At 31.9% G+C, this 21,555-nt stretch overlaps 1 protein-coding gene across 3 annotated transcripts in view; it reads right to left on the reverse strand.

The window, feature by feature from the left end:
• Positions 1 to 4,770: 4,770 nt before the first annotated feature.
• LOC119609478 (supporter of activation of yellow protein) overlaps positions 4,771 to 21,555 on the reverse strand; it is a 40,864-nt gene continuing 24,079 nt past the window's right edge. For 2 of the 3 annotated variants that reach the window (XM_037964291.1, XM_037964292.1), the window contains exons 2-11: positions 13,784 to 18,458; positions 13,100 to 13,317; positions 10,283 to 10,371; positions 10,052 to 10,207; positions 9,542 to 9,988; positions 9,207 to 9,479; positions 8,839 to 9,139; positions 8,617 to 8,773; positions 8,357 to 8,545; positions 4,771 to 6,381 (exon numbers count right to left, since the gene is read on the reverse strand). In XM_037964291.1, coding sequence (XP_037820219.1) covers positions 5,621 to 6,381; positions 8,357 to 8,545; positions 8,617 to 8,773; positions 8,839 to 9,139; positions 9,207 to 9,479; positions 9,542 to 9,988; positions 10,052 to 10,207; positions 10,283 to 10,371; positions 13,100 to 13,317; positions 13,784 to 18,191 — 6,999 coding nt within the window. In that variant the 5' untranslated portion in view covers positions 18,192 to 18,458 and the 3' untranslated portion in view covers positions 4,771 to 5,620. The remainder of the gene's footprint in view (positions 6,382 to 8,356; positions 8,546 to 8,616; positions 8,774 to 8,838; positions 9,140 to 9,206; positions 9,480 to 9,541; positions 9,989 to 10,051; positions 10,208 to 10,282; positions 10,372 to 13,099; positions 13,318 to 13,783; positions 18,459 to 21,555) is intronic. The other variant, XM_037964293.1, reaches the window with a different exon arrangement.

Below are 21,555 nucleotides of genomic sequence, written 5' to 3' on the forward strand. Positions count from 1 at the left end.
ATAGATAGATAGATAGATAGATAGATAGATAGATAGATAGATAGATAGATAGATAGATAGATAGATAGATAGATCGATAGATAGATTAGATACATATTTAGATATTAAGTTATTAGTTTCGATTTTAAAAAATGTTTTTATATTTAGAAATTTTCATAAATTTTAAAGTATCTTTTTAATCTTCAAAAAATCTAAACAACACAAATTTGCCAATAAAAACAACATGGACTGTTTTTATCAATAAATTATTTTTATTTGTTTATAATTTATTTGCATTTTGAATTTTAAATTTTTTTATTTTTTTGTTGTAATTAAGACAATAATAAGAGAGGAAATACAAAAAATAAACAAAATTATAATTTTTTATGTTATTTGTATAGCTATATAAAGATATATTTAAAACAAACTATTTATTAAGAAACAGAGAGAGTAGGGAAGTGAAAACAGTGTATTAGGGCGGCAGGAGGGATTAATATTATAAAAAACACAAATGTATAATAAAACTTTTAAATATTAATAGTTAGAACAAGAAAAACATCATTTTACAATATTTATATATAAAAAATTAAATATTAAAAACTAAAATTATATTAAATGATTTTAAAGAAATACTTAAAGCTAATCAATAGAATAAATTTTAAATTTAAAACATAAAATATAAATTATTTAAAAAAGAGTTTAATTTGAACAAAATTTAAACTTTAATTTTAGTTTATAAAAGTAAAACTTAAACCTTTTTTAACAGTTAAAAATTAACATACAAAAACTAAACTTTTGTAGTAGATTTTTTTTTAATTTTAAGTTAAAGTCAATAATTAAATTATATTAAAACTATATAAAAATATATTTATATATTTTTAGTTTATTTATTATTTATATTAAAAATAACTAAATTTATTAGGTGTTTTAAAAAATATATGCAAAATGTTTTAAATTATTAAAGTTTCCATTAATGGAAAGGAGTTGAAGGAAGTAAGGTTGGTTTTTTAGGGAAAGTTTGTTTCTTTTTTAGTTAATTACTAAAATTCTTATCAAAACTAAATGTTTGCCAGGGTTATATTTATATATAAATGTATACTTTTGTTTTTGTTTATTTTTAGTTTAAAGTTTTTATTTTTGTTTATTTTATTAGTATAATTTTTATAATTTTCTTATATAGCTTTTCTTAATTACTAATTAGTTTGAAGCCTTATATAATTTACGAAAAAAAAGAATTTCTCAAGCATTTTTTATCAATAATTAGTGTTTATTTTAGTTTTTTGTTTTGGAAATAAAGCAACTTACAGCATTTAATTATAAACTTATTTTTTAGTTTTAATTTATTTTTTTTTTAATTATTTAATAAAAATCTATTCAAAGTGCTTTAAGTATATATAATACAATATGTTTAATTTTAAATCAAAAGCTTTCAAAAGTGTTAATTTAAAAGTTTTTTGTTTAAAAGCAGAAAAAAAGGCAAAAAAACTTTATTTATATTTAATTTAATAAAAATTATTAAAATTTTGCAAACCGTTTTTAAATTTCTTTAAAAGTAAAGTAAGTCTATAGTCTAGTCTATAGTTTAGTCTATAGTCTATAGTCTAGTCTAGTCTATAGTCTAGTCTATAGTCTAGTCTAGTCTATATTCTAGTCTATAGTCTAGTTTATAGTCTAGTCTATAGTCTAGTCTATAGTCTAGTCTATAGTCTAGTCTATAGTCTAGTCTATAGTCTAGTCTATAGTCTAGTCTATAGTCTAGTCTATAGTCTAGTCTATAGTCTAGCCTATAGTCTAGTCTATAGTCTAGTCTATAGTCTAGTCTATAGTCTAGTCTATAGTCTAGTCTATAGTCTAGTCTATAGTCTAGTCTATAGTATAGTCTATAGTCTAGTCTATAGTCTAGTCTATAGTCTAGTCTATAGTCTAGTCTATAGTCTAGTCTATTGTCTAGTCTATTAGTCTAGTCTAGTCTAGTCTATAGTCTAGTCTATAGTCTAGTCTAGTAGTCTAGTCTATAGTCTAGTTTGTAGTCTAGTCTATAGTCTAGTCTATAGTCTAGTCTATAGTCTAGTCTATAGTCTAGTCTATAGTCTAGTCTATAGTCTAGTCTATAGTCTAGTCTATAGTCTAGTCTATAGTCTAGTCTATAGTCTAGTCTATAGTCTAGTCTATAGTCTAGTCTATAGTCTAGTCTATAGTCTAGTCTATAGTCCTATAGTCTAGTCTATAGTCTATAGTCTAGTCTATAGTCTATAGTCTAGACTAGTCTATAGTCTAGTCTATAGTCTAGTCTATAGTCTAGTCTATAGTCTAGTCTATAGTCTAGTCTATAGTCTAGTCTATAGTCTAGTCTATAGTCTAGTCTATAGTCTAGTCTATAGTCTAGTCTATAGTCTAGTCTATAGTCTAGTCTATAGTCTAGTCTATAGTCTAGTCTATAGTCTAGTCTATAGTCTAGTCTATAGTCTAGTCTATAGTCTAGTCTATAGTCTAGTCTATAGTCTAGTCTCTAGTTGTCTATTGTCTAGTCTAGTCTAGTCTACAGTCTAGTCTATAGTTCTAACAACATTCTGCCTAAACTTTCTTTCATAATTACTCAGTTAATTACTAATTACTTTTGAAATTCACTTTCGTAAAAAGTGAAATTAATCCTTCAACTTCTTTTAACAATAAACTTTTAATTTAACCTTTAAATTTTTGTTTGTTTTTTAACTTTATAACTATTTCTATTACTTTAGTTTTATTTTATAAATATTTTTTTTCTTTCTTTTCTATCTTATACAATTTGTTATAATAATTATTACATTTGTTCTTAATTAAGAAAAAAGAGACTTAAATTTAATTATAAACAATAAACAAAAATTGTATTTTATTTGAAAAGGAGTTCACTTTTGGTGTTTTTTAATATTAACTTAAATTACTAAAATTTTATATTAAAGAGTTTTTTACAAACAATAACAAATTATAGCTGTTTTATATAAAAAAATTTTGAAATTTCTTTAAATTTTTAACAGAAAAAAGAGCTTTGGTAGTAGTAGCAGTAATAGGAAAAATATATATAATTATTTGATTGGTTTTAAAAAAGCAATAAGAAAGTAGCCAGATGTCAGAAGATTTGTAAATGAAATGTTTGTTATTGTTGCCATAATGTTTTGCTTATAGATCCACATAGCTGTAGATACAATTACTTTTAAAATCATCCATATTTACGATTTTTCTTTAGAAATTTATACATTTTTGTAGCCACTGTTGTAATATTTTGATTTTTTCTCAAATACTACCCCTTCAGTTTTAGGAATTATCAAATAGATTTGACTGTAAACAATGATAAAATTAACATAATAATCGTTTAAACTCCAAAAGTATTCCATGTCCCAATCGGTACTACTTTTCAACTGTTACCTTTATATTGAAAAACAAACAACTTTCTTGAAAAAGAAAAAAAAACATCTGATAATTATTCACGACATGTAGACTCTCCACATAATGATCTATATAACAATCAAATTTTGGTTCAATGGTGTACGTGTAATTGACTAAAATAGTTTTAAAACTTAACAGGAACACTTCTTCAGATCCCTTGAATAGCAACATATGTATTTGAAATTTTGTCCCATTCGATGCAATTGTTCTTGAATTTATCGATAACGGTTAGATAGACATTGCTGTTCCCCTAAACCCATGTTACTTTGCGCTGCAACAATGCCACATGTTCCTAAACGCAAGCGTCGAAATTTTGACTCCTAAAGCAAAATATTCATTATTCATAAACTTTCCAAGTTATTGCTTAAAAAACGTCTGTGTAACCACAACTGTATCTGTAATCGATATAATTTATCTTCAAATAACAATTGATTTATCTATTTTGTACTTATAACAATAATAAATGCGGACAAAAGTATCAAGTTTTCCTGTTCACACAGTAGCCAATTAATCCGAATGATAAAGCACAACAAGTTGTCTCAAATGAGCCGAATAATAAAGCATAATCGATTACCTTAATCTTAATGACATACATGCCTCACATCACACAGTTGGATGTTAACCCGAGGCAGAAAGGTATTCATTTAAAGGAGGAAAACATAAGTAGTTATATGCAGGATATATTAGATCAGTCTTCGTATTCAGAAGCTTTGAACAACTTTCATAGAGACGCCATCTTTCCTGCGGTCGCATGATGCCACATGAATGTCATAGTTGGAGGTCGTCCACAGACACGGAAGAAAATCTACAAGAGTAGTTCAGACACTATTAAGATCAGGATGGAGCAACAGTTTTAATGTCTATTGGCAGCGCAATGACCATACCGTCTCTAACCGCCCAACCGTGCATAAATGTCGTATACCGCACATTGGAGACTCGGAAGAAAATATGCTGTGGGGAACAAAAGCAGTTCAGGTTTAATGTCTATCGTGCAAGGTCCACCGCTTATTCAACTGCTTAGCCAAACCTACTTCACTAAATTCAATGGATTTATGGACCCATCCTCCTGAAGTAGTAAAATTTTTAGGCCGGACATTGAATCTGAACCCCCCAACTAGATTAAAGTATAGTTTTAGCTGTTACAACAACAACAACAACAACAACAGACAAGGAAATTACAATTGTTGTGCCCGTCAGACTATATCTTTGAAAAGATCACTTCTAGTTCTTACAATTTATAGAAGGAGGTTGCCTATTTGAGATTAATTAAGACCTAGCGTACTTGTCCTGTTTTCAGTTTGCTTGGCAAATTGGATTGGAAGAACTTAGTTGACTTTGTCAGATTTGAGCTCTATTTTTCTCTAAGATTCTTTTTAACAAATTTTGACAGAAACCCTATTGTGATATGAAAACCTACCGGAGTTTGAGATTACAAAGCAGAATAGAAGTGTTAAGTGAAATGAGAGTTTTACACTAAAAGCGGTAGATGAAGTTATGAAGAATTCATGAAAAGGCACTAAAAGTTTTAAATAAACTGAGTGTAAAACCATTTGAAGGTTATAGAATACAAATTTCTTACTCTCATTACCTTTTAAAACACATTTCCCTAAAAAAAACAATTTTCCCACAATAGAATTAAAAGTAATTAACAAATGTTGTTTTGGGTAGTAAGAAGCTACGTTTTTTGTATTTTTTTTTATTATTATTTTAAACTTAATTTTGTTGCTACTTAAAAAAAAAGAAAAAATATTTTAATTACAATGATAAAATAAAAATAATATAAGAAAATACTTTTTCTACAATAGAGAATTTCTCCAACAAAAAAGAACTGTTTGATGATGATGATGATGATGTTATATTATTATCCTTCTTTTGTTCTTACATAAATTATAAATGCAAAAAAGATTAAACTTAAATATTACAGGGAGAGGGGAAGGGGATATAAAACGGACAATTTGTATTAAAGAGAAAATATAAAAAATATAACAAATGGAGGGGGGGGGAGGAAATTAAAACTACTACTAAATAGAAAAATCAATTTGATATGAAATCTTACCATTTCCTATTTAAGTTTAATGCTCTTTTTTCTTTACTCTTTTTTAACGGATTTTGTTGTTAATGTGTGTTTTTTATTGCTATTTTACAACTGCTATAAATTCGTTAGATCTGCAGAGGGAGGCGGTGGTTGTTGTTTCGGACAATAACGTATAACCCCTACTCAGGCAACCACTGGTGGAGCACCACCACTAGCTGTTGTTGTAGTCGTTGTTGTAGCAGTCCCTGTTGCTGTGGTAGATGATGATGAAGTAGTACTTGAAGGTAGTGAGTTGGTGGTAGTGTTGGTGCTACTGCTGCTGCCGGCATTAGTATTATTTTGAGGTGTTGTGGAATTTGTTAAACTTATGGAATCTTTACTTTCTAACGTTTTAGCAGTTGCTGCTGGGTTAGAGTTCGAGGACGAGGAGGAGGAGGTTATGGAGGTGGTATTTGTTAAGATGGTATTAGTATTCGACATTTGTGTTGTAACAACATTCGAATTTTCTGTAGTTGTAGTGGTGCTACTGCTGCTGCCACCATTATCATTTGGTGATATTTGTGGTAGTGTTGTTGTTGTTGCTGTAGTAGTTGCAGTTGCTGCTGCTGTTGATGATGATGTTGTTGTTGGTGATTGCGCTGGCTGACTGCTAGGACTTAAAGCACTGCTACTCGATCCCGGTGATGTTATATATGTATTTGTTGTATTATTATGCGTATTTATGTGTACACGTTTAACATGTTTAGCTCGCCCACAGGGCACACACAACATAGAACAATGTTCTCTTAGTTTCGTAACATGATCAATGCGATATTCATTGATCCATTTAAGTTTTCTATGCTTTACTTTAAGTTTTTCACCATTTGGTTGGATGATCGGTAAACCTTCGGGTTTGGTGGCACCGCAACGCATACAAATACTACAACGTTCACAACTCCAACGGCCTGGAAGAAAAAAAACCAAACAAAAACATTAAAAATGGAAATTTTAATACGAATTTTTGAAAATATTTTTAAATTTTTTCAAAATTTTAAAGTTCGAAAGCAGAAATATGTATGCAAATTTTTCGAACATAAGTTCGAATTTTCGAATGTCTAAAAATGCTTAGATTCCACAACTACAATGAAAATAATTCAGTAATAATAAATCATTTTAAAATTTTTTCAAAATTGATGAAATTTTTCAAAATTTTTATGTTCGAAAGCATAAAAATGTAAAAATTTATTTCCATATAAAACTGAAATTATATTTTTATAAATCCTTATGCCTTAGAGATTATTTTAACAGCTTTAAAATTTTTTCGAACATACATAAGTTCGAATTTTCGAACATGTCCAAAAATCCTTAGATTCCGCTAGTACAATGAAAATAATTAAAAATCTTAAAACATTTTAAAATTTTTTAGAAATTGATAAAATTTTTAAAATTATTTCAAAATTTTTAAGTTCGAAAGCAGAAACATGTAGGAAATTGTTCCCAAATAAAACTGAAATTATATTTTTCTAAATCCTTATGCCTTAAAGATTATTTTTACAGTTTTAAAATTTTTTCGAAAATAAGTTCGAATTTTCGAAAATTTTCGAACATGTCCAAAAAAGCTTAAATACTGAACATATATAGAAAATACTTTAAAATTACTAAAAAAGTTAATAATTTTTCTAGAATTCGTGAAATTTTAAAATAATTTTCAAAATTTTTAAGTTCGAATCAAGAAAAATTTAAGAAATTGTGCTCAAATGCAACTAAATGATTTTTTTTACGAATCCTTAGGATTCAGAGATTATATTAACAGATTTACAATTTTTTCGAACATAAGTTCGAATTTTCGAAAATTTTCGAACATGTTTTAAAATGATTAAATTTTCAAACTTTATGGCAAAAACTTTAAAATTATGCAAAAAAATATAAATTTTTTCAAAATTTTAACGTTCGAAAGCAGAAATATGTATGAAAATTTTTCGAACATAAATTCGAATTTTCGAACATGTCCAAAAATGCTTAGATTCCGCAACTACAATGAAAATAATTCAGTAATAATAAATCATTTTAAATTTTTTTCAAAATTGATGAAATTTTTAAATTTTTTTTCAAAAATGTTATGTTCGAAAGCAAGAATTTGTTTCCAAATAAAACTGAAATTATATTTTTATAAATCCTTATGCCTTAGAGATTATTTTAACAGCTTTAAAATTTTTCGAACATAAGTTCGAATTTTCGAAAATCTTCGAACATGTTCAAAAATGCTTAGATTTCGAAACTACAATGAAAATAATTCGAAAATCTTAAAACATTTTAATTTTTTTTAGAAATTGAAGAAATTTTTAAAAAATGTTTAATGTTCGAAAGCAGAAACATGTAGGAAATTGTTGCCAAATAATACCGAAATTATATTTTAATAAATCCTTATTCCTTAAAGATTATTTTTACAGTTTTAAAATTTTTTCGAACATTAGTTCGAATTTTCGAACATGTCCAAAAAAGCTTAAATACTGAAAATATATAGAAAATACTTTAAAATTACTAAAAAAAAAGTTAATAATTTTTCTAGAATTCATGAAATTTTAAATAATATTCAAAATTTTTAAATTCGAATCGAGAAAAATTAAAGAAATTTTGCTCAAATGCAACTAAAATGATTTTTTTACGAATCCTTAGGATTCAGAGATTATTTTAACAGCTTTACAATTTTTCGAACATAAGTTCGAATTTTCAAAAATTTTCGAACATGTTTTAAAATGTTTAAATTTTCAAACTTTATGGCAAAAACTTTAAAATTATGCAAAAAAATTTTAATTTTTGCAAAATTTTTAAATTCGAAATCAAAAAAATTAAAGAAATTTTCGATTTTTAGAAAACCTTATTCTTGAGATCTATTTTTAACAATTTTAAAATTAAAAATTTTGTATTCAAAATACTTACCATCAGGCACTGCCTTAATGGTTAGACAATAAATGTGAAAACCACGATCACACTGCTCACAGAAAAGCATTTTATTTTGATCATGTTTTCGTTTACATTTAATACAACATTTACAATCGGCACACTGCCAATTATAGTTGCGTACTCTATTAGCCATACGGTGGGGCATTTCAATGCAACTGGGATGTACTGGAAAACAAAACAGAAATATAAATTTAAATAATTTGAAATTAGAAGAAAATTTTTATGAAATCTCTTACCTTTACGTCTGCAGGTATAACATTGTACAAATAATTCGGGTATATCTTTGAGATTACGATTTTGTGGATGTTGACAAACACCACAGGTGGCAGGTGAATTTTCATCTTCACTCGAATCATCTGACGATGAAGACGTACAAGAGGAGGTCTCAGAATCCTATAAAACAATTAAATTTTAGTTTACAGTTTATGATTTCCTAATAAAATATATCGAAAACCTACCGATTCACTTGAAGAATCATCCGAAGATGAGGATGAACATGATTCTGTGGAACTATTTGAAACTGCTCCTGGCAGAAGTGGTACTTTAAATTCAGCATTATTTAGTTTACGTGTATGTTTGGCACGTATTCTACGTATATGTCTTTGTTTGCTAAGACGTTCTGAAGCACTGATATTCGATAAAGTCTTATCGCCTTCAATAAAATCAATAGTTTCTGCAGCTGAATCGGTATCTGTGGTTTCTTCTTTTTGTGGTAATATATGACTGGCTGGCTCTAGCACAGTATTAAGAGGAAATTGTCTAAATAAATGAAAAATAGTTGTTAATAAAAATTGGATATATATTATTAAACGTAAACAAAACTAACCTTAATTCCTGTGGTGAATAGTCATAGTATTTTTCACAGAATTGACCCGGCACTAAAGACAAGGGATAATAAGCTTCTCTAGGTCTCAAAGGTTCCCAAACACGTTCTTTCATTAACGTGGGTGGTTGGGGTATTTTCTCTGCTTTGGCGGCTCGCGCCACAGCATCGGCTATCGGACGGTTGGGTATAGCAGCTATAGGAGCTGCAGCCGGACTAGGCTTGTTAACAGTAAAGGTTTGCAAATCCAAACAGGTTAAACGTTCTTCTTTGCGGCTGCAATTATTATTCAAAAATTAATATTTTAAAACCTCTCTTTGTCATCAAAATAAACTTACGTTCTATTGAAATAGGCATTCCATTTGCTGGCCGATAACATGGCTCTTTCCCGGGCCTGCAAGCCACGTCCCGCCACATTCAAACCCAGCGATTTCTGTTTAGCCTCTATTTCACGTAAATGTTTTTGTCTTACAAAATCCTTATACTCTTCATATTTATCATAGAAATCGGTGTACATAATATCCAATATATCGGAGGCCCAAACGGCGGTTATGCCTAGATCACACATTTTCTCAGAAACCAAAGATTTTTCTTGCAAATAATTACGTTCTTCCATATCGATTTGTCGTCGTGGTAAGTCGGGATATTTACGTTTAAAACTTTTAATACCCAAATACAAGGCCACCTGTTCTTGTATCATAAAAGTATCGCGATTTTTCGAGGGACAACAGCCCTTAGGTGGTGGCCAATCATACTCGGCTATAGAGGCCACCGTTAACTCGGCACTGTAACAAATAAAATTTAGAAATTAGTTCTAATTTTTCTTATTAAAGGACCTTTAAACTTACTCTTCTGCTACACAAACTTCCATTTTCTTGCGTTTCATGGGTTTTTTAACTGCCGAACCATTTTGTAGCGCTGCCACATTGTTGGGATCCAAAATACTTGTGTTGCTTATAATCGATGACTGGGATTCTTCATTATTTAAGAAATCGGGTTGTTGTCTAATTTATTAAAAAAGGTTTAAGTATAAATTTATTGGTAAAGTAAATATTTAGAGAAAATATATTTTCTCTTACCTTGTAGGAGTTTGGGGAGGTTCTGGTTGAGTAGTGTTTTGTGTTAAATCCGCACTCATACGGGTGTCTTCTTCAAATACCGAGGGCGACTTTAGAGAAAGAAATTAAAAATTTATAAAATATTTTAAAAATTTAATGAAAAAACTTTGATTTTTTAATGTTAAGACTATAAATTGCTTAATATTTTACTATTGCAACATTTACAAGGGTAGTTTAAGCTTGTATATCTGCAGACCTAGACAATTTTAAACATGTTTTATAACAATTTAGATATTTAAATATTGCTAAAGTCTGGTTTGTGTGAATTTAAAAAGGAATGAAAATTTTAGTCTTGTAAATATGCCCTATTGTAGTAAATCACAATTTTGTTTTTATTGTTGTAAATTTCTAACAAAGTGTAGTAATTTATCATAAAAGTTTACTATTGCAAGGGTTGTTTTCAAGCAGCTGTAGCAAAAAACTCTACTATTACAAGATTTGCAAGAGTAGTATACCAGATTTCGATGTGTGCAAGGGTATTGTATAAGATGTTTATTATAACAAGTGAATTCTGATCCATATTATTAATTCAAAGTTTTAAATGATTCATGATTATGCCAAAACTGTAGCGAAAAAAAAAAACTCTAATATTACAAGGTTTGCAAGGTTAGTATACCACATTGTAAGCTGTGCAAGGTATTGTAAAAAATATTTATTATGGCAATTGAATTTCACTGTATTTTAGTCTTGCAAATATGCATAAGAGCATTAAATCAACGTTTTAAATTTTTTTTTAAATATGTAGCAAAAACTCAGCTATTGCAAAGTTTGCAAGGGTAGAATACCAGATCTCAAGGTGTGCAAAGGTATTGTAAACGATGTTCATTCATTATGAGAAGTGAATTCGACTATAGTTTAGTTTTCCAAATCTGTTCAAGACTATTAAATCAAAGTTTTAAATATATAACTCATAAAACTCTACTATTGCAAGGTTTGCAAGGGTAGTATACCACATTGCAAGGTGTACAAGAGTACTGTAAATCATAGTTTCGTATATTTTGATGTAGAAATTTAGTATAGATAAATATATTTGCTACTATATTGCCCGACTTCATGTGTGGTTAACTATAAAGAGTAAGTTTGCACTAATCTGTTTAAGGTTAGCATATTTACAATACCTAGTTTTCCTTGTTGTTTAACTTGCAAATATGGTCAAGTGTAGTTAATCGGTGCTTCGTATGTTTAAATGTTGTAGTCTTACAAAACTGCAAGATTTTTAATGCTAGCATATTTACAAGACCTAGTTTTCGTAGTTTTTAGACTTCGAAATATAATCAAAAATAGTAAATAAGGATTCGTATGGTATTAATGTTGTCGTCTTAAAAAATGCTAGTGCTAGCATATTTACAAGACCTGTTTTTCATAGTTTTTCAACATGCAAATATAATCGCGTATAGTAAATAACTGTTTCGTATTCTGTGTTGCTTGTAGTATATAAAACTATAAGATTTTATAAGTTTTAAAGATTTGCAAGGATCTTGCAAATTTTATTAAGTGTAGTAAATTACATTTTCATAACTCAAAACTTATGAGCGATGTGCTAAGATTAAAATTTTTTAATAATTTCTTTAAACACTTAAAAACACTTCATACAAATACGTACATTTGTATTTGTGTATTTTTTGTGTGTTTGTGTCTAAATTGTATTTCTCCTTAAAAAAGCTATTAATTAATTACACTAGATACATGCAAGCCCGCCAACCATTAAATGCATAACTTAATTACAATGTTATGTGTCTATAACGTTAATAAATAATTACTATAGACGAAAAACAACAACATTTTCAACAAATTCACCACACACTAACACTTAACACAAATTTATTACTCCCCTTATAAAATTCTCCTTATAATGAGATAAAGAGATAAAATACATATAAAATCGTAAATAAAACAAAAAAGAGCACTAACAGAATAAGCATGAAAAGCAAAATTCAGAAAAAAATGCATTAAATACATATGGGCACGATTTTAACGATAAAGAAAAAAATCTAATACATTTGACCCCCCAGAGTAGTCATGTACATGTAGTAGCAAAAAAAGAAAGAGAACAAAAAAAAAATAAAACAATTGAATGCAACTTTTTTTTAGACATAAACTAAAAGAGAGTAAATGAATACTTTTAAAATAGTCAGCAGTCGACTGTTAATTATATGCAATAATAACAGAATAAAGCATACAGACAAGAGTTAACAATAACAATGTGTTAAATGGTTTGTTAACACTCTATTAACAACAAAATAAAAGAGAATGTGCAAATACAAAAAAGCAAAACTAAAAAGAAAGAAAAAAAACAAATACTACACCTGAGTTTTGGGCAAAATAAAAGGTACAAAAAACAAAACCAGTAAATCTGGTATTTGTTACTTCACTTGATAAAGAGACATTACGATATGGGAAGCTCTCTTGCTTTGAAAAGAGTACAAAAAAAATATAACATATCTTTTCACAATTGTATGTTGTTTTTAGCATGACATACATTTACAACACTTTCTTCTTTCATTGTTTTGTTGTTTGTGTTTCGTAGTTGAGCAAAAGAACAACAAAAACAATAAAAAAAAAAACAACAAAGAAAAAACACTATTATAAATTTTCTCTATTTGTATGTATTAAGTTTTTTTTCAGTTTGTTTTTTGTTTGTGGTGGTGGTGTTGCACTCTGCTGTTGTTGTTGTTTGATTTAAATTTATGTAATCAAATTAAATGCAGAATACACATGCAATTCAGGTGTTCAGAATATTGAACATTTTTTAAATTTCTTGTGTATTTTTATACTTACGGGACTATAAAGGCCTTTAATACGGTCTGGATCTGGTGTATGCTTAAGGGCGCCCACACAGCGTGGCCGATTCATGGCTATAGCTTTCGAGACAGCACTAGCATTACGTCCCAAACGATGCGCCTTATAACCCCGGCCTCGACCACCCCGTGAAGCTCTACCCCGTCCACGACCTCTTCCAGGTGTTGTTGACATTGAGGAAGAACTTGCTGAGTCATCTGTAACAAAAAATATATAAAATTTTAGTAAACTTTCTATAGAAAAGGTTTCCTTTAGAAAGCCTTCCTTAGGAAGACTGTTTTACTATAGAAAGTCTTCCTTAAGAAGACTGTTTTCCTATAGATTAAGTCTTTCTTAGGAAGATTGTTTTCCTATAGAAAAAGTCTACCTATAGAAGACTCTTTTCCTATAGAAAACGTCTTCTTTAGAAAGACTCTTTTCTTAAAGAAAAAGTCTTCCTTAGAAAGTCTCTTTTCTTAATGAAAAAGTCTTCCTTAGAACGACTCTTTTTACCTAAAGAAAAAGTCTTCCTTAGAAAGACTCTTTTCTTAAAGAACAAGTCTTCCTTAGAAATATTCTTTTCTTAAAGAAAAAGTCTTACTTAGGTGGTCCATTTCCCTACCGAAACAGTCATCCTAAAGAAGACGTTTGAAACATTTTTCTAACTAATAAAATTTCGCTTACCTCCCGAATTATCTGGACCACTAACATCATCGGCCATATCCTCATCTTGCGACTCATTTTGCACACTCTCCGCCGCTGTACTGAACATGGGGGCGCGCAATTGTTGTGTCGCCAATATGGAGGAGAAATCATTAGGTTTAAATACAACATCGGGTAGGGGATCTGATGAGGACAGTATGGTAGTGGGTGGTAACATAGAATTATTACTGCTGCCACCACCGCCGCCACTACCAACTACAACACCACTGCCACCACCACCACCACTACAGACCGCATTAGCTGAACTGCCTACCACTAGTGCCGGCATAGCATTGCTCATGACATTAGCCTCTACGGTAGTTATGGTATTGGTAGTACTGCCGTTACTATTGCTCGAAGAAGAGGACATGGTCAAATCAATTTGTGTGGCCATGGAGAGGGAGTGTGTGGCAGTTATCGATGCTACCGTTGATGTTAAGGTTGTCGAGCTATTCGAACAGGCCGAAGAGGAAATGGAGGAATTAGATTCTAGAAAATTATTAAGAACATTTTCATTGTTCTGCTTAAGTAGTGAGTTGCTGGACTTTTTATTATTATTATCCATGGCTAGTGAAGAAGGGGCTCGCTGTTTTGTCTTAGTTTCCATTTGTAACACCGTGGGTGTATTACTACGTCTCGAAGCGCGTAGTGGGGTTCTAAGCCTTTTTTGTGTTTCCATTTCATGGTTTTCACTTTTATCTTCATCACCTGCCGCCGACATCATATTGACCGATGATTCTAGTTCATCGAGAACACGTAAAGGTTCATCAGCATCCACCATATCAATGGCTAAACGTTTACGCAACAATTGCACCCGTCTAGATTTGGAATCTGTTTGTGGAGTTTCTTCTCTAGGGGCAGGAGTGGTTATTTGTGGCGTTAAGGCGTTGTTATGCTCATTATTAAGGTTGTTAACATTGAGGTTAGATTTCTTTGGCCTACCTCGTCTCTTTTGGAAGGGAGTAGCATTCTCATTAGCTTGTTCATTGCTATTAGTTTCCGCCGACAATTCAAAACTATCATTCGAATTGTTTTGAGCCGCATCAATCACTTCTTCCATGGCTATGGGTAGAAGATGTTCATGTTTTTGTTTACGCGCCCTCTGATGACTTGTTAGTGTCGTCGTGGTGGTTTGTTTCAAACAATTAAAATCATTTGGTTGAGTCACTGCAGCAGCAGCAGCAGCTGTAGTTGTGGTCTTATTCAATTCCTCTAGAGAATTTGTTAATACTTTTTGATTTATTAAATCATTATTATTATTTACAATCAGTTGGGAGTTTTTGGTATTAAGAGCATCATTATTTAGCCTTCTCTGTTTGTTGGAAGGCGGTATTGCTAAATCACCCATGTTATTCTCCGCTAAATGATTTGCTTGATTCGTTTGGCCGGCCAAATGACGCTTTAAATTGGAATTGTTATTATTAAGGGCTAATATATCGCTATCCTTGGGATAGTGAAGACCATTAGGCAGATTGCTAGGAGCGTTGTTTGTGATAAGTTGCAAACTTTGTGGACACTCATCTAGAGAATTACGCGGACTACCTTCAGGTGTATCTAGTATCTCTATGGAATCTATAATATTCTCCTCTTTGGAATTGAGGGGCGTTTGAATAGGCAGACTGTGTGAAATGTTATTATTGTTGGTGTTGCTGCCATTATTGGGACTAGTACCATTCGCCATTAAACGTTCAGCCAATTGGGGATATTTCAAAGAAGCAGGCGCTGATGTTTGTATGGCATTAGGTTTTGGCTGCAAGGGAGGAGGAATAGCGACGTTGCATTCCGTTTGCTGCTGCAATTGCTGTTTTAATTGTTGAGTATTTTGTATGACAGTAGTCTCTCTTTGCAATCTCTCCAAGAGTATATTGGTGCTAGGTATTGCCATGTTATTGACTGGCGCTGCTACAGAATTACTATCATCATTATAATCAAATTGGGCTGGGGAACAACTGCGCGATGGTGAAGAGGTCAAGTCTACTGTATCAATAATTTGTGTTAGCTTTGGATGATGCATTTTGCCATTTAATATCTCTGGTACGTCTTGGGTATGATCTTTGAAATGTATATCATTTTGAAAGATTTGTGGTTCATGATCAGTCTGCAGGTCTTCATCGATATCCATATCATCTGAATTGCGACGTATTTCGGGATCAGTTTCCTGCACCGCCATATTATTATCGGCTGTTATAAGTACAACTTTTGCAGCAGAATCGGCGGTATTGTCATTGAAACCACAAAAACCTTGAGAGTTACTAGATTCTCCAGCATTATCTACCGTTAATAAATCGGCAAACTCATCCGTGTCTGCGGGCGAAGAAACTAATATATTGGCATTAATTATCTCTGTCACTACGGGCGGTGCACTCGCAGCAGCAGCATTAGTTTTATTCTCCACCACTGTCGGTGTTTCCTGTACAACAGTCAGTTTTTGTTGTGGTGAACCCAGGTTCTTAATGGTTAATTTCGGCACTGTCTTACAGGTTTGAGCTTTAACTCTTCCCTCATCTTCTGCCTCACTTTCTAGGCCACTTTCCTCGGTTGAGGGTGGCCTTTGCTGTTGACTGCTTATATTTTTTATGGTTAATTTAGGCACACTTTCAATTTTACTTTGAGTTTTGATTGTCATTTTCGGTATAGACCCGGTTGTACACTCATCCTCGGTGTTTATTGTATGTTTGTTGGTAACAACCATATCATTTTGTTGACGCGTTATGGTCAATTTAGGCACTGCTTGTTTGGGTGATAGGGGACTGTTGTTGGTTTCCAATTGTGATTTTCTTTTTGATGCCACAATATTGGGCGAGTCTAGGCTATTGGTTTTAATAGTAATTTTGGGTATTTTTTCATTAGTTGAACACTCCGCATTAGAGTTATTGGAATCTTCCACTGAATCCAGCGACTTGGTTTTAATAGTTAATTTCGGTATGCCACCCACGGCATTGGTATGATCATTATGTTGTGTTATTATGACAGCATGTTCCTGACCCGTTTTAATGGTTAGCTTGGGTATTTTTGAGGTGGTAGCATCGTCTGTGGTAGCATTAACTTCACCACAAATCATATTGCCTTTAATGCATAACTTGGGTATAGTGGGATGATTGTTATCTGCCGCCTCGTGAGATTTTTGCAAAGGTTTAATGGTCAACTTGGGTATGGTGTTGGACGAACTGGAATTTGTAGCCACATGGGAGTTAGTAGATGTCGACGATGAAGAGCATGAAGCCAAGGACGATGATGAAGAGGAGGTGGTTGAGGAAGCAGGTGAAATATTTGTTATAATTGATTCAGTGTGACCATCTTGTCCAGTTTTAATTGTTAACTTTGGTAAAGGTGGGGTATTAGCGGCCGCTTGTGTACTATGTCCCTCGGAGCTGGTATTATTGGAATCATTAATTTTAATGGTTAATTTTGGTACTATGGTTGAGTGTTCTTCATTTTTAGCGCGTATTGTTAGCTTCGGAACAATGTGTGGTTCGGAGGCATTCAATTTGCTGACCATTTCATCTTCCGCTGAAGAGGAACATTCTTCCGACGACATGAGTATGTCGGCGGACGTTTCCTTGACTATAGGTTTAATAGTGATCTTGGGCGTGTGGTGGGAGGTATGATGGGTATTGTGCAGATTAATTTTCAAAGGTTCCACTTTACGCAAATCATCCTCTATAAGGGATTTCGGAAGTTGAGATTCTGTCGTGGACGTCGTTGAAGTTTTAGGCAGTTTTAATATAATTTTATCAGTGGTATTACTACTGGTAGAAGCGCCACCACCACCACCTCTATCTACCCCTATAGCCCCACCTCCACCACCCTCTCCCGGCTCAGCCACTGTGGTTGGGGTAGTATCTCTAGCTACCATATCGTTGTTTGACTTTAAAATTCTGGTATTAATACTAAGATGATGTGTTAAAGGGTTTAAAGATGATGCTGCTGCTGATGTTGTACCGCCTTCCCTGTGCAAACTGGAATTATCTGATGTTGAAGGCATGACCATCTCTTCGAGCGACAATGAATCGGAATTATATGTTAATATTTCATAATTATTTGTGCTGCTAGTTATGCGAGCCGGTGATGTTACCAAAGCCTCTAATTCTAAGTTTACCTCTTCGCCTTCACCCTCGGCCGCTAAGGGTAACAAACAATCACTAGATGTTGAAGTAACCACCTGTTCTTGATCGTCGTTATCCTCCTCTAGCACATGTACTCTTTGCTGATAGGGCTGAAGCTGTTCTTGTCTGTTGCGAGTTGTTGTTGTTGCAGTGGCCGCTTGACGACAACTGACAAAGGATAATAGCTGCTGATGATGAAGTTGCTGCTGCTGTTGTTGTTGTTGTGTAGATTGTGTTGTTGGTGTATCTGCATCCGTTGATTTTCGTCGATTTGTAACATTCATTGCTTATAATGATGTAGTTTTTATTTTGGATTTATTTAAATATTTTTAATATTTTTGTTGTTGTTGTGTTGGTTTGTTTGCAAAACCTTTTTTTCAGATTTTTATTTGGTAAATTATTGTTTGTGGTTTCTGGGTGGGCCAAATTCTCCAAACCAAAGAACCTTAGTTTTATTCTCGTAAACTTATCATGTTTGTTGAATTGTTCGTTGTGTTGGCTATTTCGACTACTGGTCTGCTTCAAAGTTGTAATAGTAGTTGGAAAATATTCTGTAATTAAAGAAGAAAATTTTGATTAGAAAAGCTTAAGAATAGCTCTTTGCTGGATTCAGATAACGCTACTTAAAAGAGATTAACAATTTGATCAATAATGACAAGAGAAAACAAGTTAAAAATTAGATAGATTATACTATAAGCTATCAATATGTCATAGATCTTAAGATTAATACGTGACTGATCTTTTGAAAGCATTCATTATTCGATTCGCGAATCCTTTCACTCAGAAAATTTGCATTAAATAGGTGTTTCTGAAGCCTCTAGTGAATATTTTTTCCTTACAAATTAATCAACAATCTTTTCCCTTTAACTTTAAAAAATTACAACATTTTTGGATTCAAAAATATCCAAACCTTAACATTAACATAATGGGTAAATGAACTTTAAAACAAACAGAAATTTATATTCCACAGAATATGTAAATTACTTTAACATTTTGACATCTTGTTGAATTTGTTTTTATAAAAACAACAATTTTTATTAATAAAAACAAAATAAAGAAAATCTGTTGATACATAAGAAAAATTCTCTATAATTTATAACATCTTAGAGAAAATAAAATTCTTTCGATGAATATCTAGACTGTGTGTTTCAAAAAAAATTCTATGAGTCATCAGCCTCAATTCTTAATTAACACCTTAAAGATTAGCGAGCGACATTTGTTTAAAATAAATAATTTGCGCTACTTTATGGTTTAACAACGAGTGTAAGATGAAATATGAATGATATAGAAATTTGTTTTCAATTTGTTTTTAACATCTTCAACTTACAGCATAATAAGAACTAGAACTGAACTAGAACAGAACTAGAACTGAACTAGAACTGAACTAGAACTGAACTAGAACTGAACTAGAACTGAACTAGAACTGAACTAGAACAGAACTAGAACTGAACTAGAACTGAACTAGAACTGAACTAGAACTGAACTAGAACTGAACTAGAACTGAACTAGAACTGAACTAGAACTGAACTAGAACTGAACTAGAACTGATCTAGAACTGAACTAGAACTAAACTAGAACTGAACTAGAACTGAACTAGAACTGAACTAGAACTGAACTAGAACTGAACTAGAACTGAACTAGAACTGAACTAGAACTGAACTAGACTGAACTAGAACTGAACTAGAACTGAACTAGAACTGAACTAGAACGAACTAGAACTGAACTAGAACTGAACTAGAACTGAACTAGAACTGAACTAGAACTGAACTAGAACTGAACTAGAACGAACGAGAACTGAACTAGAACTGAACTAGAACTGAACTAGAACTGAACTAGAACTGAACTAGAACTGAACTAGAACTGAACTAGAACTGAACTAGAACTGAACTAGAACTGAACTAGAACTGAACTAGAAACTGAACTAGAACTGGAACTAGAACTGAACTAGAACTGAACTAGAACTGAACTAGAACTGAACTAGAACTGAACTAGAACTGAACTAGAACTGAACTAGAACTGAACTAGAACTGAACTAGAACTGAACTAGAACTGAACTAGAACTGAACTAGAACTGAACTAGAACTGACTAGAACTGAACTAGAACTGAACTAGAACTGAACTAGAACTGAACTAAACTGAACTAGAACTGAACTGAACTAGAACTGAACTAGAACTGAACTAGAACTGAACTAGAACTGAACTAGAACTGAACTAGAACTGAACTAGAACTGAACTAGAACTGAACTAGAACTGAACTAGAACTGAACTAGAACTGAACTAGAACTGAACTAGAACTGAACTAGAACTGAACTAGAACTGAACTAGAACTGAACTAGAACTGAAACTAGAACTGAACTAGAACTGAACTAGAACTGAACTAGAACTGAACTAGAACTGAACTAGAACTGACTAGAACTGAACTAGAACTGAACTAGAACTGAACTAGAACTGAACTAGAACTGAACTAGAACTGAACTAGAACTGAACTAGAACTGAACTAGAACTGAACTAGAACTGACTAGAACTGAACTAGAACTGAACTAGAACTGAACTAGAACTGAACTAGAACTGAACTAGAACTGAACTAGAACTGAACTAGAACTGAACTAGAACTGAACTAGAACTGAACTAGAACTGAACTAGAACTGAACTAGAACTGAACTAGAACTGAACTAGAACTGACTAGAACTGAACTAGAACTGAACTAGAACTGAACTAGAACTGAACTAGAACTGAACTAGAACTGAACTAGAACTGAACTAGAACTGAACTAGAACTGAACTAGAACTGAACTAGAACTGAACTAGAACTGAACTAGAACTGAACTAGAACTGAACTAGAACTGAACTAGAACTGAACTAGAACTGAACTAGAACTGAACTAGAACTGAACTAGAACTGAACTAGAACTGAACTAGAACTGAACTAGAACTGAACTAGAACTGAACTAGAACTGAACTAGAACTGAACTAGAACTGAACTAGAACTGAACTAGAACTGAACTAGAACTGAACTAGAAACTGAACTAGAACTGAACTAGAACTGAACTAGAACTGAACTAGAACTGAACTAGAACTGAACTAGAACTGAACTAGAACTGAACTAGAACTGAACTAGAACTGAACTAGAACTGAACTAGAACTGAACTAGAACTGAACTAGAACTGAACTAGAACTGAACTAAAACTGAACTAGAACTGAACTAGAACTGAACTAGAACTGAACTAGAACTGAACTAGAACTGAACTAGAACTGAACTAGAACTGAACTAGAACTGAACTAGAACTGAACTAGAACTGAACTAGAACTGAACTAGAACTGAACTAGAACTGAACTAGAACTGAACTAGAACTGAACTAGAACTGAACTAGAACTGAACTAGAACTGAACTAGAACTGAACTAGAACTGAAACTAGAACTGAACTAGAACTGAACTAGAACTGAACTAGAACTGAACTAGAACTGAACTAGAACTGAACTAGAACTGAACTAAACTGAACTAGAACTGAACTAGAACTGAACTAGAACTGAACTAGAACTGAACTAGAACTGAACTAGAACTAGAACTGAACTAGAACTGAACTAGAACTGACGAACTAGAACTGAAACTAGAACTGAACTAGAACTGAACTAGAACTGAACTAGAACTG

Source organism: Lucilia sericata, unplaced genomic scaffold (assembly GCF_015586225.1).
Source record: "Lucilia sericata isolate MDLA Ls3-8-SP2 unplaced genomic scaffold, ASM1558622v1 Contig000988F_arrow, whole genome shotgun sequence".
NCBI lineage: Eukaryota > Metazoa > Arthropoda > Insecta > Diptera > Calliphoridae > Lucilia > Lucilia sericata.